This window comes from Amyelois transitella, chromosome 17 (genome assembly GCF_032362555.1).
Source record: "Amyelois transitella isolate CPQ chromosome 17, ilAmyTran1.1, whole genome shotgun sequence".
Lineage (NCBI taxonomy): Eukaryota > Metazoa > Arthropoda > Insecta > Lepidoptera > Pyralidae > Amyelois > Amyelois transitella.
The window spans coordinates 8,658,446-8,680,972 of record NC_083520.1 but is presented as its reverse complement, the minus strand read 5'-3'; the positions used below and the strand labels follow the sequence as shown (position 1 = coordinate 8,680,972).

Sequence of the window (22,527 nt, the reverse complement as noted above, 5' to 3'; positions counted from 1 at the left end):
CAAAATGTTTAAAGCAAAAAATAATACAGTAAATATAAGCAACACTAAAAAATATAACGCCTATTTTTAAAAATGGTGACCAAATCTAACGATTCTTGGCAGCTTAAAGTTTGAATTAATGATAGTTCCCTATAGTGAAAATATTTTACAGCTTTATTTTAATATAATGAATATAATGAATAGTATTTATGTCCAAATCAAGTTGTTGAGATAAGAAGTATTTTCGAAAGAGATAGATATTATTGCATAATTATATTTATTCTATTGAAATCTTACCTCCAACTGTTAGTATATGGCACAAAACAACATAGTGGTTAGTGGTGGCGGAAACGAAGATAAAAGAACAAAACCATTTGTAATAAAAAAAAGTGTTCTTGTTTTAAAATTTACAACGAAGTATTTCATTGATAAAAATAAACCACGGCTCAAAAATCTTAATTACCTCTTTTTTGTAATGTCACTTTTATGAAAATTAAATATTTTGAGGATCTTGGTGGGAGTCTCTCTCTGCCGCCCCTCCGGGAAAGTGGCGTGATCATTTCAATGTAGAAGCTTGGATACAATTAAACGTTCGTCGAAGTAAATGTAATAATCATATTTTTAACAATCAACATACATGAAGATTTTGTGCGCAAATCGTTTACATAATTTGTTGGTGCTTGGTTATGGTAATACAGCTATAAATTAAACAACCAAATAAAACCGTGTAACCGCATCTTTAAAGGTCCAATATACAAGCAAAAATAAATAAATAAATATAAACGGATATGCAAAATAAGGAGACATGCAAGACCAACATTTACAACTTAAAATAAAATAAAAACGCTTTTATGCTAGTGGAAATTATATTATATTATGACAATGTGATGTTATGGAGCTGTAATCACATGAACAAGCATTTTTTGACGTTTGTTATTTTATTGGGACACAAAATATCCTATTTCGATGGTTTAACTTTGTTGTAACTTAACAATATTTTTTTTTACACCAACAAACGCCATAAAATACAAAGACACAATGTGCATAAAACGAGATATATACAAAGACAAGTAAATATAGCTATATTTTCCATAAAGAATTGAACGAAGACGTTCCTATTATTATAACTATGCGCAAGACAGACAGTCTGTTTGCAGGTTGCAAGTTTTTCTCAAGATGATTTTCCTCACCGTAACAGCATCGGTTAGTATTCAAACTTAAGTGCATAAATTCGAAAATAGACATAGACACAACCTGATTGGTCGATTTCTCCTCAGGGTCACACAGACGTCACGTGATTGGTGGAAATCTGTTCACACACACATTGAGACGTGCACTCACCGATATAGCTGAGCATGACGGGCAGGAACACGAGCCCGTGCGCCGCGCCCACCACCACGATGCCCAGGTACATGCGGAAGTAGAACACCTGGACACGCACACGATTTATCAATAAATAACACTGAAAAATTCTTGTTTCATAATCAGAGATCGGAATAGGTGGATTGAATTGGGGTCAATGAACTGAAACGTATATATTTATATGGACATGCCTCCGTTCGGGATTGCGGGATTTGTAAATTATTAAGATTTTTTCCAGAATTTTTACAAGTGGGATGAAGAATATATTAGTGGTAGCTGTTTTCCCCGACTTCGTTCACGTAAATTGTAGTCCTATGTTAGCCGCGGACAATGTAGTTTACTGTAAGTGTAAGCACTGAAATGGAATCCCGGAAAAGAGGCTTATCCATATTATGCTTTCTATGGTAATTCATGATGCAAGTACATAAAATCAATCTACCTATTCCGATCTCTGTTCATAATGCTCAATTGTAAAATAAATGTTTGATTTTTATTTTGATTTAATTAAATATTTTTTTTCTTCCTGTCCTGCAGCATAGCACGCGCGATGTCCCGTGTCAAAAACAAAAACTATCGCTTTCGTTTTAAATCATAGTAAACAGCGATAGATTTTCGCGCGTTAAAAACGGCGTCCCGCGTGCTACTCGTATGCTACTAGGTCTGCAGTAATTTTATATATGTAAGCATGTTCTCCTGATGTTTTTTCTCTTGAAAGATCTGGAACTTAGCCGTGCCCATCATGATCATTCCTTCAAATCTAAATATCTTAATGGTGCTAAGTACTGAATACTAATAGCTAAGATAGCTGAAAAACTAAGAAACAAACAAACAAACCTGGAAGATCTGGCTCTTAGCCGTGCCCAGCACGATGATTCCACCAAACTTGGTCAATGTAATGCCGCTAAGTACCGAGGAGCCCATCTTGGCCAAGGAATCCGCCGCTCGAGCAATGCGACCCGAAGCCCTAGAGGCTGAGAAACTGTGCACCAAGTGAGAACAGAACTCCACCGCTATGCCTACTGCCATCACCTGGAAACGAAACAATAATTCCGCATTAATAATAAAGTCAAAATATATGTATTATTATATGTTTGTAACGAATTAGCTCAAAAACTACCCGACTGATTTTCACGAAATTTGGGAGTGGCAAAGGATATATTTATCCTGAAATTTCCCACGGGTGCGAAGCCGCGTGCAAAAGCTAGTAATTAATTAAATTGTTACCAATCACCGAGACTAATCATTTGGAAATTAACGCATCGTTTTTATGAAATTTTAGAACAGGATTTTTATATACTCTTTCAAAAGTATAACTTCTCCTGTGGCATTGTTTAAACAATCACATACTTACTTGAAAGTTTAAAAATAACTTTACCTAAAACAGTGCTTGTCTTTTCTTTATACAATCTTTAGAGCCTGGTGACTTGTAATACAGGAGGTTTAATCCTACCTAGCTCAAGCACCAGTTCTCTCCACTATTAGTTTTACAACAGAAGTCTGTAGGTACTTACCTATATTCACCTATGTGGAGAGAAAATAAACAAATTTTTAATTTTAATTTTAGAGAAACAAATAGGTATAACTTACCAAATTGACTAGAGATACTGCATTCAAACTGACTCCCCACCAATACATCAGCCCGCCGAGGTTCACCACGATCATGGTGATCGTTATCACTACCACCTGTAATGTAAGAAAAAATATATATTTAACTTTGGAATATCCTCCATTTATCAATCAATCAATCAATTTATTTGTCAAACATAGGTACAAAGTTACAGTTCTATCTATATAATCTTATCAAAAAATCTTTATAATATAATCCGCACACCGTCGTCACCTGAGATGACCTGATGAAGATCACCAATGAGGCTATTAAAATGGCAGAATATAATACTCTAAGTGGGAAAATTTTATCATCGTTAGAGGAATTGTACATTATGATTAATTTAACTTGTGGGTATAGAAAGCTGAAACTGACAACTTGAGAAGTTTAGGGGAGCACTAACAAAGATTTTTTCAAAATTCCTCTTTATAAGGACATCCATTCTTATTCTTCTTCATATCAGGGTTAATTCCGGTCATCATTGTAGGCAACCATTGTAGGTACCATAGCAACGGTTGCCATGGTTTTGTTACTGATTTATGTCAAAAATAATTTTTATTGTAAAAGCTTCTCAATTTTTACGTTCATAATATAATTATTTTAAACTGATTATTTTCTCCTCTTTTCTCCTTCTTTCTTTTCCTACAATCATCTCTCTAGAAAGAAGTACAGAGTGCATTTGACCCTGATTCTGAATTGGGTCAGGTTTCTCACACAACACTGAGAACAGATTGAATCCCATCAATAAAAAAGTCACGATGAATATAGACAGAACAGAAATGCTCATAGACTTTAACATATCAAGTCACATGATCAAGAACTGTTCAACACCACGTTAAGAAATGGATTCACTAAGCATTACTCACCAAAGCTGAGAACAGATCGAATCCCATTAGTAAGAAAGTCACAATGAATATAGACAGAACAGAAATACCCATAGCCTTCAACATATCAAGTCACATGATCAAGAACTATTCAACACTACATTGTGTTAAATTAGTAACTTTAATGAGACTGACCGCAGTCAAAATGTGAAACAGTTTTGCAGAATATTGTTTTAAGTTCATTATGAATATTATGTAATAAATAAATAATTAAAAAAAGAAACGGATTCACTTAGAGTTACTCACCAAAGCTGAGAACAGATCGAATCCCATCAGTAAGAAAGTCACGATAAATATAGACAGTACAGATATGCCCATAGACTTCAATGTGTCAGGCCACATGGTGAGGTACTGCTCGTAGAAGACGTAGAACACCGAGTAAGGGAACACGTTCACTGTTGTGTTCTTCCCCTCCTCTCTGAGATTACGGTTCAGCGTTTCGGTTAGATTCGCTGCGACGGACCTGGAAAATAATGATAATACATTATAGTCACGGCTATATCCCTTGTGGGGTAGACAGAGTCAGCAGACTCTTAAAAGACTGGAAAGCCACGTTCAGCTGTTAGGCTTAATGATAGAATTAAGATTCAATTAGGGACAGGTTGCTAGCCTATCGCCTGAAATAAGAATCTCATGTTTATAAGCCTACCTTTTAGTCGCCTTTTACGACATCTATGAGAAAAAGATGGAGTGGTTCTACGGCATAATGATAATAAATAAAATATTGTAGAAGCAATGACTGATGACGCGAATCTTTGACTGCGGGAGAAAACTCTGCGTGGCTTATATGTTGTAGGTAGGTGTTATTCTATAGAAAAAAGTAAATCATCGAACTTGTACTCTGGACTTTTGTCTACATCTTACATTATTTTCCCACGATTTAATCCCTAAATTGAAGGTAGAATTTCCTAGCTCCTAATAGTTATCATTACTAAGTCTTCCGCACAGTATTACTATCCCCTACGCTTCTATACCCTATTTATATACCCTTGAAACCAGTTTACAATTGAACGCGTGACCTCCTTTGGCACATCTTGTAATAGGTTTGTATCCTATAAAAATAATGGGACATAAACAATTTCTTGAAATCTTAGAATTTCTTATTTTTAATTAATTCTTACATGACCTTCCCACTCTTAGATTACAGCCATAGATGGATCCTGAATCTTCTTTAGCGTGGGCAAAACCAGGACAAAAGCCATTCGGATAATGAAAAACAAAAACAATGATTAAATAAATTACCTGGCCCCTTTCAGCGCCGAATAGTAATCATAACTGGTCTTCAAGACAGTATGATAACCCTGGTAATAAGTGGCTCCAACTCTAGATGCGTTCGTATTGATCTGTTTATAATTGACCGCGTGCGAGTAGGCAGCGTGCCCCCCTTTGGCGCATCCAGTGTTGGGGTTGTCCTGAAGGAAGAACGGCACGTAGCGCTGGAAGTCCGAGGAGTCGGGGCGCTGTTCTGGACCCACCAGCGGGATGTTGCAGCTTTTGCAGCTTGGCACGCCTGCGGGTGGAATTATAGTTTAATAAATGTATAGATAAAATACTTTGTAGAATAATAATAAAAAAATTCAAAAAAAAATTCAAAAATTCAAAATTTTTATCATTACTATGGATACTATATATCGCTTAATAATTGTCAAAACGTATGGTTTAACAACATTGGTTGACGTCAAATAAATTACTTAAAAACTAAGTTTACTGCCGCTTCCAAGGCGTCAGTGCAGAAGAAGCGGTAACAAACAAAAATAGTAAAACGTACAATAACAATATTTGATAGTTCAAATGCTTATCAACATCCTTGCTGAGATGGACTTTAATATATTCCTTATTTCGATGGTTCCCGGCACTATACAATAGGACCACTCCATCTCTTTCCAACGGATGTCGTAAAAGGCAACCCACAGATAGGCTAATAAACTTGGGATTCTTCTTTTAGCTGATGGGCTAGCAACCTGTCACTATTTAAACCTCGATTCCATCTTTAAGCCCCACAGCTGGACATGGCCTTCGTGAGACTGCTGCAGTCGGCTCTGTCTACCTCGTAAGGGATAAAGACGTAATTATATATATCTAATCTAACAATACCTGAATTAGGACAGAAAGTGCCGTTCCCCGGGAAGTACTTGCAGCAGGACGCGAGCGCGGCCCAGTCGAAGAAGTCATCCAGCCACGAATTGGGAGGCTGGGCTATGTACGTCTCGTTTGGTGTGCGGTATGCTGTACACAAATAGGAAATTTACTTGTAAAAACTATAAAAACATTGCAAATAACAGTGAAAAGGAATCAAAATGGACGCGTGATAAATCAATTTTAAAAGTTTATGTAGTTAATTGTTTGTCTGTGTTTTCCAAAACAGTGCAGTATAAAGGAATCTATAGACTTGATGTTTCTTTTATAAGTCTAGAAAAATCTCAGCAACTATGACACGAAAATATCAATTATTAGTGTAACATTTTTACTTTTATTTCAGGAAATTCGAAAAATGGCGAGGCCCCGTGAGACATTCTATTAAATTGCAATAATTAAACCACCTACTAATCCACTTGAAATTCACATTGTATTACCGTTTACATACATACATACATAAAATCACGCCCCTTTCCGGAGGGGTAGGCAAAGACTACCTCTTTCCACTTGCCACGATCTCTGCATACTTTCTTCGCTTCATCCACATTCATAACTCTCTTCATGTAAGCTCGGCGGTTTCGGGTACTTTTGTTTATGTTTCAAATGCAAATTAAATACTCACCGGAATAAAGTTGCATGGCAACACTGTCAGACCTACAGAACCTTGTTCCGCAGACCATATTCTGTGTCTTGGTCTCCGAGAAGTCCAAACCTTCTGTTATAACAAAGTACACTGGCGGGCCGATGTTCAGATACTTGTTCAAATGCTGGAAGTATTTCAGTTGGAAGCTGTCTTGGGGCATTGATAGCTCTTGGTCGAGACCTATTTCTATATGTGGCGCCACCTGTGGAAAAAAAAATCTTATATCCAAACTGTTTGCTACCTCGAGATCTACCGTATTGAGTTATTTATAGGTATAATTTATTCCATATATATTCCTGACACACCACTAGTCTCAAAATACCAATACTATGACTAAATAAGTCATGTTCACCTCAGTGAATCAACTAGAACAACTGTACGAGGGCATTCGCTTATAATTAATCTAATATTTGTCATAAAACGTAGTGTTTTTGGGTAGTAAAAGTCACTGACGCCACAAAGCGTAGACATACATACTCACGTCTATATCCCTTGGCGGGTAGACAGACCAAGCGTATTGCGAAACTAAAATGGCGTCGCACAGATACAGAGATCGTGGTGCAAACCCGTGATAGAGCGGAGATCATGCATTGAGAAATGCCCACAAGGAATACCAAAGATGCGTTGGTATGATAATATCAAACAAAACAGCTGGCATGAAGTGGACGAAAACTGCTCAACACCGAAAGAGATGGAAAAGACTAGAGAAAATAATGTAAGACCGAAAGGGTTCCCCTCCAGAAAGAAGAAGAATCCATTTTACGGACTGCCTCCCGGGTCTTCACCCGCGAGGAGTGTGGTACTCCTGGCATCTGACTTGCCAGCCTACCCACTAAAACCCCTCCGGTGAGCCCTTTTCGCCATTTTGAGGACATCACGGGATCGCATGACTGAAGGATGGCTAAAAATACATACATACATAAAATCACGCCTCTTTCCCGGAGGGGAAGGCAGAGACTACCTCTTTCCACTTGCCACGATCTCTGCACACTTCCTTCGGCTTCATCCACATTCATAACTCTCTTCATTCAAGCTCGGCGGTTACTCTTGACCTTTACCAGGACGCCCTCCCACTCCGACCTTTCCCTCCACATACATACATAGATACATAAAATCACGCCTCTTTCCCGGAGGGGTAGGCAGAGACTACCTCTTTCCACTTGCCACGATCTCTGCATACTTCTTTCGCTTCGTCCACATTCATAACTCTCTTCATACAAGCTCGGCGGTTTCGGGTACTTTTGACCTGACCCTTTACCAGGACGTCCTCCACACTTAAAATTAATAGAAAAAAATTGTGAACCAAACTTACAGCCACAGAGGAACAGAGCCACGCGAAGAATATGATCATGACTGAAGCCCTGACTTCTCTCTTCATGAGGAAAGGCACGTAAATCTGCTTGAACAGATTGTATAAAGCGCCCTCGCCGGCAGCGTTGCCTTCAGTCGCTTTGGCGCCTTGCACGCAGCAGACTATGTCGAATCTGTTACAAATAAGCAAAATGTAATTACATATTTAGTAAGAAATCATTAGTTTTGTTTTTAATATTGAAAAAAAATAAGGCAAAGTCGGTATAACTGTTCATTAATTTAAATTATCCTCCTAGCATTAGCCCCGGTAACTTTCCCTCTAGTGCACCATTGCCCATGATTCTGACTGAGGTAAGTAAATCAGATATTTACCAAAGAGATTCCTTTGCAGTGTGGTTCCCGACACTAATTCACATTGGTTCATGTATCTTTAGAGGAATGAGGCAACTGGAAGAGCATCCGGTCGCCTGAATGTGCAGATTTCCTCATTCTTCCTTCCCTCACCGTAAGAGCCTCGGTTAGCGCCCAAACTAACATACATACATTATAATCACGTCCATATCTCTTAAGGGGTAGACAGAGCCAACAGTCTTGAAAAAATTGAATTGAGATTCAAATAGTGACAGGTTGCTAGCCCGTCGCCTAAAAGAAGAACCCCAACTTTATAAGCCTATCCCTTAGTCGCCTTTCACGACATCCATGGGAAAGAGATGCGAGTGGTCCTATTCTTTCTTTTCTAACGGTGTCGGAAATCACACGGCACGCCCAAACCAACAGTAACAGCAGATCGTCATCGTCACCAGAGCACCGACCTGTTGCCGTTCTGGCGCTGCGTGTCGATGGCCAGCAGCGCCACGAAGCAGGTGGCCTGCAGCAGGAAGTCCACCAGCAGCGCGGCGCCCGCGTACAGCGCGAACGCCCAAACCAACAGTAACAGCAGATCGTCATCGTCACCAGAGCACCGACCTGTTGCCGTTCTGGCGCTGCGTGTCGATGGCCAGCAGCGCCACGAAGCAGGTGGCCTGCAGCAGGAAATCCACCAGCAGCGCGGCGCCCGCGTACAGCGCGAACGCCCAAACCAACAGTAACAGCAGATCGTCATCGTCACCAGAGCACCGACCTGTTGCCGTTCTGGCGCTGCGTGTCGATGGCCAGCAGCGCCACGAAGCAGGTGGCCTGCAGCAGGAAGTCCACCAGCAGCGCGGCGCCCGCGTACAGCGCGAACGCCCAAACCAACAGTAACAGCAGATCGTCATCGTCACCAGAGCACCGACCTGTTGCCGTTCTGGCGCTGCGTGTCGATGGCCAGCAGCGCCACGAAGCAGGTGGCCTGCAGCAGGAAGTCCACCAGCAGCGCGGCGCCCGCGTACAGCGCGAACGCCCAAACCAACAGTAACAGCAGATCGTCATCGTCACCAGAGCACCGACCTGTTGCCGTTCTGGCGCTGCGTGTCGATGGCCAGCAGCGCCACGAAGCAGGTGGCCTGCAGCAGGAAATCCACCAGCAGCGCGGCGCCCGCGTACAGCGCGAACGCCCAAACCAACAGTAACAGCAGATCGTCATCGTCACCAGAGCACCGACCTGTTGCCGTTCTGGCGCTGCGTGTCGATGGCCAGCAGCGCCACGAAGCAGGTGGCCTGCAGCAGGAAATCCACCAGCAGCGCGGCGCCCGCGTACAGCGCGAACGCCCAAACCAACAGTAACAGCAGATCGTCATCGTCACCAGAGCACCGACCTGTTGCCGTTCTGGCGCTGCGTGTCGATGGCCAGCAGCGCCACGAAGCAGGTGGCCTGCAGCAGGAAGTCCACCAGCAGCGCGGCGCCCGCGTACAGCGCGAACGCCCAAACCAACAGTAACAGCAGATCGTCATCGTCACCAGAGCACCGACCTGTTGCCGTTCTGGCGCTGCGTGTCGATGGCCAGCAGCGCCACGAAGCAGGTGGCCTGCAGCAGGAAGTCCACCAGCAGCGCGGCGCCCGCGTACAGCGCGAACGCCCAAACCAACAGTAACAGCAGATCGTCATCGTCACCAGAGCACCGACCTGTTGCCGTTCTGGCGCTGCGTGTCGATGGCCAGCAGCGCCACGAAGCAGGTGGCCTGCAGCAGGAAGTCCACCAGCAGCGCGGCGCCCGCGTACAGCGCGAAGGCGCGCACGGCCGGCATGTCGCTGAGCGCGCCCAGGAAGAAGCACACCGACTCCGACACCGACGTCAGGAACATGGACGGGCCCACCTGGCCCAGTCTGGGGGGCGGAAGATTTACATCAAACATATACAGGGTGACATTTAAAACAACTGCATCCTTTTAAACATAGACTATACCCATGCTTCTGAGCCGTTTGAGCCTATTTTTATTTAAATTAAACGTCATCATTTTCACATTTAAAAAACCCTCAAAAACTACTTCACACGCTATATTAAAGACCAATAACTACAAAAAGAAATTAAAACTAAACTATGTAAATAAATGTCTGAAAATTTTATATTTATATTTTTCTAGTATCAAGATCAAGTAAAGTACAGAGTTGTCGAGATCGCTCAGCTGAATGAATTGTGTCGTTGACCTCTGAATCTTACGCGTCGCTTTTCCGCCGGCCGGGGTGATATGACGTATTTAGGATCGTGGATTTTGATACTTTTATTTTTTTTCGTACTTTCTGAAATACGAACCGATATTTTTCTTTTAACGTTTTAAAAATCCTTTAAATGAATACACTTAACAGTTAAATTTATGCAGTTGAATTAAAAGTCACCCTGTATATAGTATGCACTTTGTAATTTTGTTTCGTGAGTTTATCATTCTCGACGTTTTCTGTATACATGTAATACATTAGTTAATAAATAGTGCAATCGAAGTAATGAAGCCATACAAATTAATACAGCCTTTCAGTCTTTTCAAGATTACTGATTCTGTATGTATGTGCGGCATTAATAGTGGATATACTCGCAAGCGAGCAAAATACTACGTCAGAATTTCTTGAAATGTATAAAGAGAAACATTAGGAATTTGCAATGTGAACGGGCCGAGGATCTTTTAGGTCGTGTCTGAATAAAACAGAATTTTGGTTCTGTTATGTTCAAGGCGTCGTCGTCTTAGTCTCAATTTTGATTGTCCTTTTTTTATAAGTCTGTCAGTCAGTTTTGGTCATATCAAGTCAAAGTGTCTGTCTGACCATGGAGGCTGAACGGTCGCTACACGGTGACATAGTTCACAAAGTTAACATTAAATTTAACATAAACATACTAAATCCGACCTTCCAATCGAATTATTTTAACGCAGCTAGAAACAAAACAACTCTGTGAAACTGCTAAAAAATCGTAATAAAAATAAAATAATATGACGACACTTACGTCCTCCCGATATGTTCCGCCACAGTTTCATTGGGCCTCCTGCCCTCCCTCTGGTTGGTTTGCACCAGGATGAAGATATTGTCCACTCCCACGGCCAGCACCAAGAACGGTATGACCTCAACAATGATCATAGTGGCCGGGACGCCCGCGTAGCCGAATATACCCACTGAGCACACTACCGAAGCTAGAACTATGAGGACGCCTGGAAATAAATATAATGGTTACAATTTAAATTATAATGATTTGATTTTTTTCCCCCATGGATGTCGTAAAAGGCGACTAAGGCATAGGCTTACACACTTGGGATTCTTTTTTAGGCGATGGGCTAGCAACCTGTCACTATTTGAATCTCAATTCTATCATTGAGCCAAATAGCTGAACGTGGCCATTCAGTATTTTCAAGACTGTTGGTTCTGTCTACCCCGCAAGGGATATAGACGTGACCATATGTATGTATGTATGTTACAATTTATTAGTCAAAAATAAACCAAATTTTGATAACTATTCTGAGGGTGAAACAGTCCTTGTAAGACAGAAAGCTCACCACATTTACTTTCCCATATTATTGCACAGTATAAGAATGTTAAGTATGATTTACTTTCTGGTAAAATCAGAGCCTAAGGTTAATCTCAGATTGTTTGAGTGTGATCCTGGTCAAAGTCCAGTTCCTAAGCTAGATTTTTCGAGACTTTACTGATTAACCCAGAGCAACTGGCATTTGACATTCGTAATCTAAAGCTTAGACCAGAACCAAACCTGGGTATCCTGGGACAGGTTTATTGAGGTTTTTATGGTTTAGTTTAGGTCCCAAAACATAGGGATAAAGTACTTTGATGCTAGCTTAATCTGGGCAGTTTGTTCCTTTACATTTACATATTATAAACTTAAAAATAACTAACCTCCAAGTCCAAGCGTAACCTTGCTATCAATCAGCAGTCTTGAGAAGCTCGTAAACCTCCCAAGCGATATAGATATATACGCGAACATAATAAAGTATGACACTAATATAGTCGACACATCTGATTGTGATTCTCTGTCCAGTTCGTCTTCTATGGACCGTTCTGAAGTGTACGCTATGTCCATGTAAGAAGGCATGGAGGTTTCAGTGTAATTCTTCATGAAACTGATAAATTCCTTCTCCCATTGCAACGCTGGCTTGAGCTGGGAATGAAATATTTATAACCTAATTAGTATACTATGTGTAATGTTTTGTCGTTTGCAGAGAAACATGAAGTTTCCCTGTTAAACACAAGGAAAGAATGATTAGGCATTATAACTAGCATACACCACCTTAGGCCTCATCTTGCTTAACTCTCTCAAATCTCTTTTTAAAAAAAATATATTTGAAGTGAAGCTGAACATGGACATTTAAGACTCCGCAAGATAATTTTGCCACAAATTTAACGAAACCTGGTACTTACAACATTAACTTCAACTGACCAAGAGTGAATTGCGATTCATATGATTATCGATATAACATTTCGATATAACAAAAAAAAAATTGTCTTTAACCGAGCATAACTCACCTTCTCCTTGTCGTGTTTATTGTTGACTAGTATGGTGATGATGAGCGAGGTGGCCTCGTGGAAGGGCGAGGTCTTGGCGAGCTGCTGGCCGGGCCGCAGGAAGCCGCCCAGCGCCACGGCCGGCAGCACGGGCCCGCCGTACGGCGCCAGGCACGAGTACGGGTTACTGCCAATCAAAATATCATCCATATACCTAATACCGTCCTGGTGAAGGGTCAGGTCAAATATACCCGAAACCGCCGAGCTTGCATGAATAGAGTTATGAATGTGGATGAAGCGAAGGAAGTGTGCAGAGATCGTGGCAAGTGGAAAGAGGTAGTTTCGGCCTACCCCTCCGGGAAAGAGGCGTGATTTTATGTATGTATGTATACCTACTCAACTTGGTTGTTTTCTCTCGCTCTCGGACTTTCCTTCTCTGTCTCTCTATACGCTTTTTTTTCTTAGATATGTTGGATCCGGTTTTTTTTATAGTTCCATTATCATTTCGAGACACCTACACTCATAATAATATGTACACTTTATGTAGATAATTAATAGAAAACTTTAAATCGAAAAATAATATAAAACTTTTAAGTTTACTTATAATCCTATAACCACTTTGAAGCACAAATTGACACCACCGGTTTTATAATAACTAAGTATTTTATTTAATTGGTATCTTCGATCGAAAAGTCCAACATGTAAAACTCACTTGGCGCAAGAAGCTATCCATTATTGTCCAAATTTTTATTATCTACTACACATTGTTCTGGCTTTGTTGGTAGAAGTAAGACAACTAATAGTAGAAATAATGACACAAAATCTTCAAAATGACTCACTTGGCGCAAGAGGCGATTTTGTCCAAATATTGATTATCCTCTATGTCCATTTCAAACTCATCCGCGTCGTTCTCCCACCATCCCCACACAGACTGCACCACGCATTGCTCGGGAGTGGTGGGCCCGGTGAAGTCACTCGATAGCGGAGCGAAGCAAATCTCCTCGATACCCACGCCGTTGTTCAGAGCTGGAGAAAAAAAAATGTTTTAAAATTAGAATTTAATTACATGATGCCAGTAGCATTTGTTTATGTATATAATTTATATATATATTTATTCCTTACACCTATTCTGGATATTAACGGTAGAAAAACAATAATGGAATTTAAAAAAAAAATGTTTTTTGTATTTACTACAGAGTTTAGTTAATGTTTCGAACTAAACACAGCTGAATTGGGTAAAATACTTTCTTTTAACGATTAGCAAAAGCTAAAGAAGCGATACTGAATGAAAATTTAAATTCTCTCTTGCCTACTCACCCATTATCTTATTCTGCAGATTGAGAACCTCCAACATGAACGTAGCGTTGAAAACTGGTCCAAACGTCAAATTGCCAGACGGTGTCTCATGTTCTATATACGGCAGGCCTTTAGAACTGATGATGACCATCTCAGTGCGGTAGAATGGCTCGAAGTGGGAATCGAAGTACTCCCTCTCCTGACGGGATCGGGAGTACGGGGACGCCCACAGTTCCACCGGGTTGGTGGTCAGTTGAGTGTAGGACATGCCGTAGCCGAGCGCGACTATGAACACGAGACCTGGAAATGTTTGTTGGTTTAAATACACTTTGATTATTCTACACGCCTATATCCTAAGCGGGGTATACGGAGCTAATACTCTTTAAAGACAGAAAGGCTACGATCAGCTGAAGGCTTAATGATGGACTTGAGATTCAAATATGTAGTGACAAGTTGCTAGCCCTTAACTACATTAAGAGTCGACAATGTTTGGAGAAAACTTTCATTTTCTTTCACATTCATTACATCAAGAAATGCCATCATGCATTTCAAAGCTTTTTGGCTAAAACTGCTTAAGCTTCTTTTCCCTTATAGAGGAACAAAAAAAGACGGTACCTACATTACATAGTTACTATTACTCAATACTCAATCATTTATTACATATCTTGAGCATATGGTGTAATATGTACATTAGTCCAGACATGAACCCTGTAATGGCACAAAGGCAATCCCCATTTCCCAAACCATACACTTACCCAAAAACAGAACCACCCACGGTCTAGTAGCCATGATGTTCCCCCACCACTCGAAGAAGTCCTCGAGCGTGCTCTCAGTCTTGGCGCCGAGCTTCTCGAAGAAGGTCGCGTCCACGGGCTCGTCCGCCTGCTCGCCGCTCCAGCCGGCGGGGGGGTTCCCCGACATTTCCTGATTGGTGTCCGAAGCGACACCTGGTGGACGATATTAATAGTTATGTATTAAAATAGCAAAAACATATGCGGGGGCTGTTCACAAACATTGATGGGGCATATGGTATCTTGATTCTCTTTCTAGCTTTGTGATAGTTATTTTTTTGTTTAAAATTTGTTGTAAAAAATGCATGTGTATAAGACAATAGGCGAACTTAATGCTAGAAGCAGTCAACTATTGGGTCTGACAGGTTTGTTATAGTCAAAACATTCGTGATTAGCCCCGTAGAATGGACACTTAAAACTAGTATCAAAAAATTTCGACAAGACAAAAATGTACAAAAGCAACTTCCACAATAAGCCTAAATAACAAGAGAAATAATTACACATTGCTCAAGACCTACCCATTACTGCTGAAAATCAATAATTATAAAAATATCAATTAAGTCTTGACTCAGTTAAAACTACGCATATATATAACTTATAAATATTAAAAAAAATATTTTATTATATAAAACCATACCAAATCATACAGATACTATTATTCGTGCAAATAAAATATGCAGTGCAACTCTTAAACACCATACCAATAAGCCATGAAATCATATCCAAAAAGAGTGCATGACCATAAATTCGCATAAGAAATATTCTTTGTTAAGAATAATAATCCTTTCAGCGAAATAGCAATATTGAAACTTGTAAATGCAGACGAACACCAATAATAGGGTACACCAATCATGCGACATAAAACTGCTGGTTTCAAAGTTCTTTAATTTCATTGCTGCGAGTTTATTTGTTACGTAATCAAATTTGCTTTAATTTTATTTAAACAGCAAAACTAATTAATAATTTTAAGACATTCACGACAGCATTTCGCTCTACACATTCAATACAAATATGACCAGAGCCAAAACTCTCCGTCGTGCACTTGACAACTGTTACAGTGCAAATGTCACTGGCAACTTGTAAACAATGAAACCAGCAGTACAATAAAAAAAAATAAACATCCTATACGTACTGGACCGATGGCTGTGTAGCGGGCTGGTTTCGGGCCCCCCTCGCCTGGCCTCCGCGGCGCGCGCCCACACGTCTGTTCCCAAGCACCAAAGTTAGCACGCATTCCGACCGCTACAGATTCTACTGTTCTTTTTTTGAATGTGATTTAGTTTTTTATGGCCCATGTTTTTGGGTAATGCATTTTTTTAAATTGTTTTTTTTTTATAGTGTCTGTGGTTTCGAACATTTCATTTTTTTTTTAATTTAAATTAACCAATTTCTCGTACATAAGATGGATTGAGAAAGACAGTGTCTTCAAACGAAATCGAAAATACGTGCTTTAAAAAACAAGAAAAATGAACTAGTAGAATCTGTATATTGTAAATTAACCAATAAAATAATAATCTGAAATTGTGTGTTTCCAATGTCACATTCTCAAAACACATCATCTGTGTTCACAACCGGCAAGAATATCCAGTACTCAAATGTTCTAAAAAGACTAAATAAATAACAAATTATTGTCGACTTTTGTAACTTCCAAATTAGTGAAGCGTTTTATTTACAACAAGGAAACCCACAAGCCAACACCGATCCCAAATCCACACTAGATTCAACTTTATTTTGAATCTTATCTTATGACCTTATATTAAGGCCTGTAAAAAGATAATAATAGAAATAAAACGCAATGCAACTGGATGTAGGACAAGGAAAGAATGATACGCAAATCTTGGAGCCATCCTCCAATAGTAGCTTTAAATTTGTATGTATAAAATATTGTTAGATTAATGTTTTAAATATTAGTACCGTTGAACCAAGCTCAACACGTGTGTGAAAATCGCATTCAAATTGCTAAAGCAAAACAATTTGACGCGAAGCAGCGTGAGTTTTCAATCTTTATCAATACATACATACTTGTATTAGAAATCCATTGTTATCACCGTTGCATTGCGTTTACGCGATAGTGAACTGTAGTTTGAAACCACGCACAAGATCGCGCGCATCAAGCGGTGCATGCCTTTTGTTCATCCAGTTTTATAGTACTTAGGCTTTAGTCCTTAAAGTAACCATTTGCCAACCCAACGAAATTGTAAATTGTAAAAAAATACTTCAGTACGTAAATGTGCGAATATGATACATACATAGTAACTATATCACTACATTATGTCTGTTTGTATGTAGGTGTGCTTGGATCTTTAAAATACACAACTGTCTGACTGTTAGTGTTTTTTTAATAGATAAAATGATTCAAGGCGAGTCGCTACTAACATGTAAGGTTGCGAATTAATATTATTAAATTTATTCTCTTAGTATACTTAAACGGCATACGCGGTCGATGCCGTTTAAGTATACTAAGAGAATAAAAATGTTGCCAGGTTTTAAAGCACTCTATGTATTTGTCAGTAGTTCTTGATAATATGAATGTCTTGTGCAAAAAAAGAAATAGATAAAATGTGATACTTTAATAAATATTATATTATAGAAAGTTACTCTCGTACATATATACTTTCACACTCAGTTATATATTTTTTATTGTTATCTGTGTATTATAATAAAACATATAAGAGTGTTTGGAAGACTGTTCAAAATTCTTATAAGCACATAAATACGCCAAGTATTAGTAACGATTTACACATTTGTCTTCAACCTATTTTAAAAAAATATTAATTCCACCACCGCTATATATTTAAGCAAATTTTGTGCGTGGTTTGCCATAGCTGTTAATATTATTTATAATATTGTTATTAAATTTATAATACATACAAAAAATCGAATTATTAATTATTGTTCCTACATATTTTATACATCTTTAAACAAACATATAAGTTAAAATTATAACTGAGCTTTCTGCTTTACCGAAGTAAGGTAAAAATAAAATACAACAGGTATTTTTTCACCTCAGGACGTTCATGAAGAGGGGTTGACTTAGAATCATATAACATACATATGTATATTCACGTCTTTACTATTAACAGGGTAGACAGAGCCAACAGTCTCGCAAAGACTGAAAACCTCCGCTGTGTGGCTTAATGACGTAGTTGAGAACCAAATAGAAACAGGTCACCAGTGATCCCTCAAAACAGGTCCTTTGACGGGCTGTTTCTATATTTCTCACACGGGCATCCCAAATAAACAAAAGTCACCGACATCATTCTGGTATATGTGTGTGTGTGTATGAATGCGAAAGGGGGGGGAAGAGGTGGATCACCCTGTATAGCGAACAACAAGACACTCACCGACAGGATTCTCCTGCTGGTTGCAGCAGTACACGCCGCTTAGGAACAGCGTGGTGAAGATGACGAACACGATCGCCATCACCACCGCGTAGCCGTCCGCGCCGTGGATGCTGAAGGGGCGCGGCGCGGGGCGCGGGGGCGGCGGCGCCGGGCACGACGCCGCGCAGTCCAGGCACGAGCAGCCGGGCTGGCCCTGGACGGTGGAATGTCATGGTTAAACCATTACACTTACTATACATACATACATACATATAATCACGTCTATATCCCTTGCGGGGTAGACAGAGCCAACAGTCTCGTAAAGACTAATAAGCCACGTTCAGCTGTTTGGCTTCAAGATGGAATTGAGATCCAAATAGTGACAGGTTGCCAGCTCATCGCCTAAAAAAAGAATCCCAAGTTAATAAGCCTACTCCTTAGTCGCCTTTTACGACACTTACTATATACCTATGCAATCCACCATCACGCTGAATGTTTCCGAAACAAACAAAATTTGTCCGTCCGTTCGAAATTGTATCTTAATTATTTTACAATAAAGCACACAATCCTCATTCTGGAATCACAAAGATCTGGAGCGGTACGAAGACTAAACGGCGTCTCCCATTGATTCAAACCAGCACCGAGTCACTGTATTTCAAATCAGTACAATAAGTAACGTAAGCCACTGTCAACATATGCAGGGCCTAGTTTTTTTGGGTTTCTTTCCGTCAACTGGTTCATCCACACTGATCTAGTTGATCTAGAACATCACGAAGGCAGAGCTGGCGTCTCCTATGGAAACTAAACAGGTTTGAAAGGGCGCAGTAAATGGTAACAAGAACAACAAACTTACATTACTGCCAACATTGCAGGGCCTAGTCGGGGGGTTATTTGGTATCATTCCGTCAACTGGTTCATTCCCACTTATGTAGTTGATCTGGAACGGAACGAAGGCGGAGCTGGCGTCTCCCATGGAATCGAACCAGCGCTGGGGGCTGCAATAGGCGGCGCTCCACGAGCCGCACATGAAGTCCATTGCGAGCTGATTACTGGCTGGCACTTGCACCTGGAAGTTCGACATATGAATCATCATGACGATGAGCACGAGCCTATAAATGTGCTTCAAAAGTGCGAACCTACTCTAACCTTACATTATTGTCATATTGATTTGCTGAATGAGAAGTTTCAAGTATTTTACCACTGGCAATGCTGTTAATGTCTGTAGCATCCAATGTAAGACATTTAGATGTAGCCTCATAAACAATATCTGTGTTATGGCTTACAAATCAAAAGTAAATACAAAATTTTACTTATAGATCCTAGATCGAGCGTGTGTAATAAGGCCAGGATCTGAACCAAAGGCATACAGTCCGTATCATTTTAATTTCCTTTTGTGGCAGCTTCATATTTATATTCACTATCTTTTGCATGGGAGAGATAACTACGTCGCAACGCTTGAACGCAATTAGTGCTTTATTAACGTTTCATATAATCAAGCTGAATTGTATACTGTTAAATGATTCATTAGATGATATTTCAGCTTGACGTGTTGCTGTGTATATTTGTTATCTATGCAATTAATAAAAATCTTTCTTAAGTCTTTTATTGCCTTATGTTTATAAACACGTGAATGTTCACGTGCTTATAGAGGTAAAAAAAGACAAACACATATTTAGATTTTTTTAAATAGTTGTAAATTTTCTTATTTACCTGTGAGCATGAGTTGTATGTCGACTCCATGTAGGTCGTACTGAGATGGTAGTCGATCTCCAATATTTGTTTGTGAGTTGCTGGAAACCAAAAATACTCTTAAGAATTTCATATATCGGAGACAAATTACACACAGTTAGCTAGTTTAATACTAAGTTTAACAAAAAAATGAAAATACTTTAAAATATATATAATATCATAAACATGGCTCATTTAATGTTGTGTATGTTTCTCCACGATGTTGCTCTTTACAATATGGACTTTCCATATTGTAAGAGACCAAAACGTAATTCTATATATACTCACTATTGTAAGGTCCCATTTTGACAGGCTTGATGAACTCGCTCTGGTTGGGGGCGCAGGTCAACCCGCAAATGTGTTTGATGAAGTTCTCCATGCAGGTCGGACATCTTGCCAGAATGTTCTCGGCCATGCCGATGTTGTTATTCAAGTTGATGAGCTGGTCGCTGTTGCAGCACGCGAGGCCGCCGGCAGCGATGTCCGGGCAGTACTTTTGGATGATCGACTGAAAGGAAATAAGAGAATTGTTTTATCACTTTCATCAACTCTAACTATAACTCTCTTCTTGGAGCCAATCAGAGAAATCCAATGTGGATAAATCGATGGTGAGCAAGGTAGATCTAGATCTAATTGAAGGTCTGACACAGTGAGGAGATAAATGGTCTCCCAATTACCTGCCTAAGAATAATCTGAAGACAGGGTGGCGTGAAATCGTTGTTTATATAAAAAGATCTAGAAAATATGCCAGTTTCATGTTTTTAATCTTTTTATGTTTGTTTTTGAACGTGTCATGACAAATTTATGAAATAACGAAAAAACATTGTCGACATGAATAGACATATTGATTGTAGTGTTGAGCTACAATTCACGCTCGCTCAATAAACCTATTTGGCTTATCGCCATTCACTATATCAGCACCCGGCACATAAGTTTCAATTTAAATTATACTATAACATCGCAATACAAAGCAATTGAGTAAGGCAATATATACCTAAGTCTGCAACTAATCAAAAATTATCGTTCGTAAATCCTTATTTGCCAAACAGATTTACGAGAAAAAAAACGTAAACCAAGTTTACCGTGAATGAACATTTGTTTACGGCACAGAAACGGCTTTGTTTATGGTTATTCTCGCCTTATCAAATGCTCACTGATCAAAGTCATGCCATTGTACGATATTTTTCACATCTTCACAACTTCTTGTTTAAAATATTTTGAACTCTAGTGCTACAGATATAACACCTATAATATTGTCGATTATAATTTCGAGGTTATCGTTTCCATTGACCCTTGATTACAATCATGTCTGATGTCTTGAGATGATTCATATAATAAAATCACTGGACTATAACACGCGAATAATATCAACTTTACCACTATCGTGACAAGTGTTATTTTTATTTGATCTTGATACGGATATAAAAATTGAATTGAATATGGTAGAGGATGTGGCAGACAAGGATTTTATGTACAATCAGAACGTGAATTACTAAGAGAATAATGACAAAGTAGTATATCACAGACGTGATAACTGTATTGTCAATATTATTGGTAGGTTTTATAATCATTTGCTACGACTTATTGAACTGTGAGCGATAAAAGTAAAGAAATTGACGATTGGTACTTTCATTTAAGTACCCTAGATTTTATCGTCTCTAATTGAAATATAAAGAACTGCATAAATATCCTCATTGAAATCTTTTAACGAATTGAATTCATATAGTTTGGTTTCCATGAAACTAATTTTAAAATAGTTAAATTTCCAACGCGTGTTCCGGTCCCAGGCCTTCAGATATCAATTCATTACAATTGATTGAAGGTGTACGTACTTGTACGTCAATGGATATTGCGTCAAACAATGGCAAAAATCACATCACTATTCGAATCAGACACATCGATATCGTGAACGAACCAAGAAGCCAAACATATTGTTACTTGAAGTATTCAATGAAATCATGGACGTTTCTTATACGGCTTGACAAACAACAAAAAAAAAATCAAAATTTTATTATTTTGCTTTAGTAATAAAATTGACAAACACATTTGCCATGACTTATTTACACAATCTTAAAATTTTAGAAAGAATCCTGATCAATTCAATGAATAAACAAAAAAATTACTTTATGATAACTATCGTAGTAAAAACTTTATCAACTTATCATAAACACAGGTGTCGTAGTTTCGAAAGCAATTAAACTTATCAGTGAATCACTAGAACGAAACATTATAGTTATTTTTCCAAACTTAAACGAATAATTGTAAATGTGTTTAAGAATACAAGGAACAGCATATAAAATAAACGAAAAGCTTAATGATATAACATAATCATCAAACGTCTCTGCGTAAAACAAGAAAAATAAGACAATTATGACATGGCAAAAAACTGAAAACGTCTCAATTGAAAGAATACATTTCATTAACGGAATTAAATCACTTTGGATGCACAAAAAAGCCTAATTAGATACAATTCATGTACTTTCAATTCAAATTACAACGTTCATCGAAATAATAAAAATTAAGAGAAGAATCTGCGCACCTCGGCAACAAAGACGTCACAACTTCACACAATGTGATATTACGGCAATTATACTGTAAGACATAAGATGA

General features: G+C 39.1%; 1 protein-coding gene across 1 annotated transcript in view; it reads right to left on the bottom strand.

Annotated features, from left to right (window-relative positions):
- LOC106134215 (NPC intracellular cholesterol transporter 1) overlaps window positions 1-22,527 on the bottom strand; it is a 50,894-nt gene that overhangs the window by 3,351 nt on the left and 25,016 nt on the right. Inside the window, exons 3-22 of the mRNA XM_060948941.1 lie at window positions 20,206-20,425; window positions 19,900-19,979; window positions 19,043-19,255; window positions 18,211-18,403; window positions 15,999-16,070; window positions 14,831-15,022; window positions 14,097-14,375; window positions 13,619-13,805; window positions 12,801-12,966; window positions 12,174-12,435; window positions 11,275-11,476; window positions 9,966-10,166; window positions 7,923-8,094; window positions 6,590-6,812; window positions 5,926-6,057; window positions 5,074-5,341; window positions 4,078-4,294; window positions 2,929-3,024; window positions 2,176-2,370; window positions 1,321-1,408 (exon numbers count right to left, since the gene is read on the bottom strand). Of these exons, the coding sequence (XP_060804924.1) occupies window positions 1,321-1,408; window positions 2,176-2,370; window positions 2,929-3,024; window positions 4,078-4,294; window positions 5,074-5,341; window positions 5,926-6,057; window positions 6,590-6,812; window positions 7,923-8,094; window positions 9,966-10,166; window positions 11,275-11,476; window positions 12,174-12,435; window positions 12,801-12,966; window positions 13,619-13,805; window positions 14,097-14,375; window positions 14,831-15,022; window positions 15,999-16,070; window positions 18,211-18,403; window positions 19,043-19,255; window positions 19,900-19,979; window positions 20,206-20,425 (3,658 nt within the window). The remainder of the gene's footprint in view (window positions 1-1,320; window positions 1,409-2,175; window positions 2,371-2,928; window positions 3,025-4,077; window positions 4,295-5,073; window positions 5,342-5,925; window positions 6,058-6,589; window positions 6,813-7,922; window positions 8,095-9,965; window positions 10,167-11,274; window positions 11,477-12,173; window positions 12,436-12,800; window positions 12,967-13,618; window positions 13,806-14,096; window positions 14,376-14,830; window positions 15,023-15,998; window positions 16,071-18,210; window positions 18,404-19,042; window positions 19,256-19,899; window positions 19,980-20,205; window positions 20,426-22,527) is intronic.